Source organism: Enoplosus armatus, chromosome 6, assembly GCF_043641665.1.
Source record: "Enoplosus armatus isolate fEnoArm2 chromosome 6, fEnoArm2.hap1, whole genome shotgun sequence".
Taxonomy (NCBI): domain Eukaryota; kingdom Metazoa; phylum Chordata; class Actinopteri; order Centrarchiformes; family Enoplosidae; genus Enoplosus; species Enoplosus armatus.
The window spans coordinates 2,623,024-2,631,230 of record NC_092185.1 but is presented as its reverse complement, the minus strand read 5'-3'; the positions used below and the strand labels follow the sequence as shown (position 1 = coordinate 2,631,230).

The 8,207-nt window shown below is 42.7% G+C and overlaps 1 protein-coding gene across 1 annotated transcript; it reads right to left on the bottom strand.

Moving 5' to 3' along the window:
• Positions 1-1,887: 1,887 nt before the first annotated feature.
• On the bottom strand, positions 1,888-7,264 carry wee1 (WEE1 G2 checkpoint kinase). The gene is made up of 10 exons (XM_070907661.1): positions 6,776-7,264; positions 6,003-6,217; positions 5,491-5,557; positions 4,637-4,809; positions 4,106-4,374; positions 3,803-3,892; positions 3,588-3,673; positions 3,319-3,489; positions 2,812-2,957; positions 1,888-2,074 (listed from the first exon to the last, which is right to left on the bottom strand). The coding sequence occupies exons 1-10, from the start codon at positions 7,262-7,264 to the stop codon at positions 1,918-1,920; spliced, it is 1,863 nt and encodes a 620-aa protein (XP_070763762.1). The 3' UTR covers positions 1,888-1,917.
• Between the last annotated feature and the right edge of the window lie 943 nt (positions 7,265-8,207).

Here is an 8,207-nt window from a genome sequence, read left to right as displayed (position 1 = left end):
CCATTTTCAGGCTCATGACGTGAGAGGAGAAATACTTCTCAGGTGGCTCCAGGTGGTTCCAGGTGGCTCCAGGTGGCTCCAGGTAGAAGCTGGATTCACTTATTCATACTGAAGTACTGTACTTAAGTACAGTTTTGAGGTACTTGTATTTTACTTGAGTAATGTCAGAGGGAAATATTGTAGTTTTTGCTCCACTACAATATATTTGATAAATTTAGTTACTTTTCAGATTCAGATTATTAATACAAAATATTATATATATATATATATACTGATAGCACTGAACTGTGATCTCCCTCCGTACTGAAGGAAAACAACAAAATACACGTTGAAAGAGTACTTCCTTTCAAGAGTTTTTCTACTTCTTTGTGCCAAAAAAAGAAACTTGAGTTTTCAAAACAGCATCAGCTCCTTTTTTGTTTTATTGGACTGATTCAGTTTCACTGATGATCTCAAGTTCTACAAACATAAACTCTGTTTCTCAGTAAGTCATTCATGTATTATTTGTATTAATAAAAATAAATCATCATCATTGATCGATTCTATCAGTTATTTTCTTTAGGAATCTCTTAATCTGCCAGTCGATAAAAGAGGTAATTGAGGAAATTGCGATTTAAAAAAAAATACTCAAATACTAAAAATAAAAAACTTATAAAAGTGATCTGAGGAGGAAAATCCTCATTTGAGAAGCTGGAACCAGAGTCTGTTTGGCACTTCTGCTTAATAAATTACATCCATCATTATTACGACTGCTCATTAATAAATCGAGTGTGCTGACGGCACATACGTGGCAGATTTACTGTGTTTGTGAAGGGAAGTTCCTGCTCGGTCACACCAAACAGAACACAACGCGTAGATGGTGAGAATTTATTAAAAGAACATATGTACAGGTTACAACAACAGAAGGTTTTTGTGTTAAGAGGTTACAAGAACAAGAAGATGAAGAATACTTTTCTAAACGGTAATTGAAGACGAGCCTCAGGGATGAAAAATTATAATAACAGAACACATGAGAATCCAAAGAACAGGACAGTGATTGTTCTAATGCTACAGGCAGGGTTGGCAGCACCGATCAACAGGGACAGCTGGAAAACTATGGATCAGTTCCAACCTCAGATAATGACTTCACTGGTTTTGGTACTTAAAACCAACTGGATGACTTTCCTCAAATGGCATGATCCATTTTCCATCCGACCAGAAACACGAAACAGACATTAAACGGGGGAGGGAGGGGGGGAAACGGACTCCTGCTACTTGAAAATAAGAGCCAATGACCTCCAGAACGATCCAACCTGAAACTGGCCAAACCCTGATGATACACACAAAACATCAATAGCAGCAGGTTTCTTTATTTCTTCTTTCTTTAAAAAAAAAAAAAAAAAAAAAAAGTGTGGCAAGTTCCACGTGTTGCCTCCAAAGTGCTCTATTACAAACACAGAAATCGCCGGTTCTCGGACCCTCTGGTACCCAGCATCAGGCATTTGACAGGCAGTAAGGTGCGCACGGCTACGGCAAGTACATTCACACTGAAGAGAGCTTCACTGCGGCTTCGATCCGCTGCTTTGTCGAGGGAAGTGCGAGGACAGAAACGGAGAGAGAGCCAGACGTCTATGCAAACTTAAGGAATGACAGAGTGTAAAAGGTACAACAACTACCTTCGAGGAATGAGGTTTCTCCAAAGAATAAAGTCCATCGGAAAAAAATGGCTGAACTATGTTGGCAATGAGAGTCTATCGAGATGAGTTCACGTTCGGCGTGGCAACGGTCTACACCTTTGACTGGGCGGAGGAGCCCAACGCCACGACCGACAGGGTTCTCCTCGAAAACAAACGAGAGACCGCTTCGTCTCAACGGGTCTCTTTAAAAAAAGGTCCATGAGCCTTCGTGTTTCACTTCCTGTCAGGGTGGATTAAAGTCTCAGTAGATTGTGAGGCTGACCGACCGGTTCATCTTCTTGCCGATGAGTCTGGAGGTTCTGGGGTTCGACTGGACTGTGGAGCGGGTCAGGATCCTGTCGGTGGACAAAACCTTCTCCTCTGCTGCCGCTCGAGCCATCTGGGCCTTCTTCAGCTCCCTGAGGAAGATACAGAAGAGTCCGTTAGGCATCAACGAGACCAGGAGGCCAGGGCCAGTTTCTCTGACTGAATATTCATTACAGATTCATCTGCAGTCGGCTTCAATTAATAGAAGTACTAAAATATATTAACAAATATTCACACTGGAGAAGCTGCAAACACAATTTCATTTTCCTTCTACTGAAACGCTGCAGTGCTAATCTCCAGATTATTTTTTCTATCAAATGTTAGATCTATAAAATGCAAGAAAACCAAAAGATATTTATATTATTATTGCATTAAAAAAAATTAAGAAAATGAGGGCACCAACTAACAATTGTTTTAATTAACGATTAATCTTCTGATGATTTTCTTGATCAATCGTTCGGTCTCTAAAACGTCAGAAGATAAATGTCTTGTTTTGTCAATCAAACATGTTCATTTTAAGACAAAAAATCTTCCCCATTTTTGTTTTAAAAAAAAAAAATATATATATATATATATATATATATATACAAATAATACTGAACTAGTTGCTGATTAATTATCTGTTGAACGAAAACAATTGCAGATTATTTCTGTCGGTCGACTAAATTAATTGTTTCAGCTCTAAATTGAAAACTGACACATTTCATCACAAAACCAATGTTGTCCAAACACTTTAACGTGTTCTCAGAGTCTACTGCACATCGTCCTGACCACTAACGAGGGACGCCGGCTTCAATAGTTTTTTTATCCTGAGCTGTTGTAAACGTACTTCTGGAGCAGTGCGTTCTTGAACTTCTCTGCGTTGAGCTCCACTCTGAGCTGGTCTGCACTCATTCTGGCAGCAGTGAGGAGCACCGGGTGTTTGATGAGCTCAGAAGTTGATGGCCGTCTACTCTGATCGGGGTGGATCATCAGCTGAAAGAGGAAACACGAGATTAGGCCAAAAAAAAAAGAAAAGGCTGCTGGAAAAGGACGTGATCAGAAGTACAAAAGAAAGCCATCTTTATCTAAATTCATTTCATGTTGGTCAACTCATCGGCTTAGCACTAATAATGTCTCTAATTTTGTTCAAATTAAATTACATAACAATTTTACAGCAAAAATAAACGAAAATGAGCTCTAGATCTCTCCACCAAAACAGCCGCAGGACAAGGAGTGAAATAGAAATCATTGCAAGCGTTTTCTTTAGGGCCTTGATCTAAAACATTCAAATGAATTCAGACATAATTATGAACAGACTCTGGTCCTCACAGAAAGACACGTTGTTGACTGTTACCTTGAGCAGACTGAGAAACTCTGGAGACAGGACTTGCGGGATGGCGGGGAGTTTTCCCTGTCGGATCTCGTGCCATTTGTCTCCGTTGGTGGGAAGAGGCTCCGCCCCCGAGGCGCTGACGACGGTCAGAGCCAGAGCAAAGATGTCCGCCTTCGTCAAGTTACTGTAGTCCTACAAAGAGAATCAGAACAAACGGGAGGAATATTAAAACCCCATGTGAAGCTCTAGTTACTCAAAAGCAGACGTGTTTTTTCAGCAAGATGACAAACCTCTTGTAAAACTTCATTGGCCAGATATCTGCTGTCACCCTCCTCCACTTGTGGATTGTTCACTCTTGTCACATGACCAAGATCGCCTGGAGAGGGAACACATACAGTAGAGATTTAAGCCATGAAGCCGAGTACAGTTTCAAAAAGAAAAAACAAAGGGAACAAAACGCTCAAATGCCGGCAGTTCTTACACAAGAACAGAGGAGGCAGCTTACCTATTTTGTAGACGGCACTGGTGGTCAGCCCGTCATCCTCATCACATTCATCACAGCTGGCTACAGACTTCCGTGAAATAAAGATGTTGCCTGGGACAAAGACGTTAACATTTCCATTAGTTTCTGACCAGAAAACATTCATTCTTAACACTCAAACGCCTGCTGTAGAAAATATTCAAAGATCTACTTTCCAACGCGTTATCTGTATAATTTCATCTGTCAGTGGCAATAAAGTAATCTTCAAAACTTTGCACCAGTTTCTCCTCCTGACAATTAGTATCGTTTGACCATCCAAGTACTCACTAGGCTTGATGTCCATGTGCACCAGAGAAGTCGAGTGGATGTACTTGAGTCCTCGCGTGACTTGCAGCAGCAGATCTTTCAGCTCCAGCTCCGACAGGTAACTGAGCCGTCTGTAGTTCTCCGCGATGACGTCCGACAGCGTGCCGCCGTTGCAGTACTCGTTCTGGATGAGCATGTGGTCGTCCTCGGCCCAGGCCGAGTAATAACGCACCACGTGAGGATGCTGGCCGAGCACAGCGTGGGCATACACCTCCCGTAAGGCGTTCTGTCTGTGGAGGAGGGGAACAGGTCGGTTTTATTAAGACATGCAGGTTTGTAGTTAAAATTAAAGAAAAAAGGGCCTCAAGACTTTCCAACTCTCAACTCTCAACTGTGACCTCTATTACAAAATAAATGACTGGCACTACAACATTTAAATGCTGGAAGTTTAAAGCATTACGTCTGACAAAAAGTAAAAAGTAAGCACGAGTCCCCAAAATAAGACCGTGATCCTTTGTAAGAGTTTTTCAGATTCTTATGAACTCAACGTACTCGTCTACTGATCCTGCCAGAGGTTTCTTCGATCTCTTGATGGCGTAGATGCAGCCGTCGAGTCTCTTCACACACTTGAACACGGCACCAAACTCCCCGCAGCCGATCTTCTCCAGCTCGAGGAACTCTGAGGTGTACCTGGACATCATGTTGCTTTCCATCATGGTGATCCTCTGAAGGGCAGAAGAAGAGTTTCACAACACATTTATTATAAACATTGAAATTTACGTTCAAGTTGTTTCACAACAGACATTTAGAGTAGTCACTGAAACCAAGAGGTTTCCTCAGAGAACTGGTTTTAATCAATCTGCATATAACATGGTGTAGAGTCGTGACTTGGTATAATACATTTTGTACTTACAATTAACTGATGTGCAATACCTCTACTGACTCTTTAAAAATATGCATGTATGCAACTAATTTGTTACGGCGTTTACTAAAAGAATCAGCTTGTGCTTTGATGGTGTGTTTAACATTAAAACCTCTTTACAGGGAAATTCATTGTATGAAATTCATTAAGCAAAACACCAAATATTTATATATTTCCTGTCAAGATGTACTGCTTCTCCCCTCTTTTATAGTGATGTAAACTGAATATCTTTGTTGTTTTTGTCCAACCAGCAATCCAAAACCCAAATTCAAGATTTTCTTGACATTTTATAGACAATATGATCAATCCACAGATTAACTAATTTATATAATATAATATTTGCAGCCCTAAAACAGAGTTTGAGGTTAAACTTTCTGCAAAAGGTAACGAGTGTCTAATAACGAGAGAAAAACTATTTTCCTAACTGTAAATGTATGTGTATCACTATATGCAAATAATGCAAATCACATGAAAATGTATTTACCTTGGATGGGGGCAAGACCTCCTCCTCTCCCTCGCCGTCACTTGCCTCCATGTCTTCTCCACAAGAGCTGAAAGATGAAAGACAATGGAGGATGTAGGTTAGCATTCTGTACAGCAGGGGGCAGCACCGGGGGCTTCACAAGCACATGGCAAGAGTTCACTGGTAACCATGAGGTCTTGGTTTCCAGCCAAACCCCATGGCCTTAGTCAACGGCTTTAACGTATCTGGTTATTCTAACAATGGGTTTGGATCTGTGTTCAAGATAACAGGTGAAGTTGTTCAGCGCCAATCTGCTTAGTGCGATTAACAACTGTTGAAAGGTTATTATATGCAAACTGACCAGGGTGGGAAATATGTAACCAAAATATTGACTACAGCTTGCCAACTCCCCCAGCCACTTTGGAAAAGCACTACAATCCGCAGGTCTTTTAGGTACAACAGAGTTTTGGTACTGATCCCTCTCTGAAGACAAAGGCATCTCTGAGAAAACAGAAAACATATGTGCAACGTACTCATTCCAGTGTGCTCGCTTCCTGTTGTTTCTCTGCTGTGTGGCAGACTGGATGAGGAGGGAGTCGGGGGTGAAGGGGTTAAAGTTGACCAGAGGGGTTTGCTGTCTCCTGCTGCTGTCTGTGATTGACTTTCCTGAAGGCTCCACATTCTTGAACAGGGCAACTCTCCTGCTGGAGGATCCTGAGCCGGAGCTCCTGGCTCTGGACAACAAACTCTGAAAAAGACAAATTCAGTGTTAACTCCTGAGAGCAGCAGCATGTAAATATTTAGATATTAAGAGACAAGTTTCAAATAAGCCTAATTGTATTTCACTAATTCTGAAATACAGTTTGTGAAATACAAGTTTAAAAGTGGGTGCTTGAAAGGCAATGCTGTGTAATGTAGTAATCACTAATAACAGACATGCCCAGACATAAAACAAATCATCTGTCTGTCTGACTACAGTGAGACCATTATGCAACAGTACAGTTGTACATTAAGTGGGTCACCGTGGTTAACTGACACAGCACAACCATCTCCTGCAACTCAAAGAAAATGAACTGATTTGTTTGTATAAGCTCCGTGTTGCGGATTTTCTTTTCAGTTCAACACCAAACAAGCAGCAAAAACAGTGTTTCAGAAGTGCAAACAGCTCAAGATACTTATTTAATAAAAATGAATACTCTGAGGTGTTTTTGCAAGATCACGTGAGCCGATACCTGAAGTTTAAACCTGTGAATTCTGCCACTGATGTCAAATAAACTTTTATCAACGTTGATCAACAAATACTAACCTTTGGCGTGTGCGGGGTGTCAAAAAGTCTGAGTTTTCTGAAGGTTTTATGTGGAGGTGTGTCGGGGCAGTCTGGGATCGGGGAGCTGGATCCTTCCCCGTCGTCCTGGACGTAGGACCGCTCCGGTGACCCTCCGTACATCCGAGAAGTTTTCCTCGGTGACGGCGAGCAGTTGGCAAAGATAACACTGCTCGGTGACCGCAGGTGAGACGGGGAACCAAAACTCTCCTCGTCCCACAGCTCCACGTCGTCGTCCCCGCCGGACTGGTTCAGGGGGCTGCTGCTTCCTTCCAGCCGTTTGTCGACGGCGTCCCGTCGCACTGGCATCGGGGAGTCCATCTCCGTGAAGCCAGACTCTCCTCCGGTGCTGTTGTTAACGTCCTCAATGGGGTCGTCTTCCCCATCGCTGGACGTAAACTGTAATTTCTGACGAATTGGTCGAGATTTCGGGGAGGGGGATCCGTGCCGATGGCGACTGTAGCTCGACATTTTCAGGATTTAAACCCCGGCTTCGTCGACGAGAAAATCACGCGGTTGGACCCCCGCTACTGTTGAGGTGGCGTTTCTCGCCGAAAGAAACCCCAAAAACACAAAGATAGTCGACTTTTAACTACCTTGAAATAAAAGGTATTGGTTCAAAAACTACCTTGAGACGCTTAAAGGTCCGTTAACATCCCAGAAAAAGTGAGCTTGTTTGCTAACTCCAACACGCCCATCCAACGCGGAGAAATGGCCCCGAACTAGTAAGCTAGTGTTCACCGTAAGAACAGCGTCCGAAGTTGGTCTCAAAGTAAAAACAAACACTACAACTACCGGGTCCAGTCGAGTATCGGTATCCGTCACTACCTCGCTGACTGCTCACCGACACAGAAACACGTCTTTCCGCAATAAAAGCGTACCAATGTTTACAAAAAAAAAAAAGTTTGAATGAGTCAAGAGCAGTCCTCTTCCTATCACGCGCGTGGCGAAGGACTTCCCGCGACCGTTGGTCACGAGGCCCCGCGTAGCCAATCAGAGCGCGTCTCGAATTTTTGAAAGATGGGCGTTCCAGAGAGGTTTCGGGAGGCGTTGCGTCATCGATAGCGGAGCAACAATCTGGCGCGAACGCGTGCCTTTCTAGTGGCCGGAGTCACACAATGACATTAACCTCGAGACAATGCGTCCATTACTTAGACGGCATGATCAAAGAAGCCGCGATATAAACAGATCAAAGTCAAGACGGAGCATAAACCGCGTTCCGCTCAGTTTATACGAGACAAAACGAGCTTATTATCTTACCGCAATAAAAACCTCAAAATCAACCATCGAAACCGCACTTTTCTTACCTTTTCTCCTTGAAAACAACAGGACCTTACTATCAATTTTAATTTCAACAAGATAAAAACCTCTGAACAACTCTGTTTAACCATTTTCAGGTGGATGACGCAGCAAT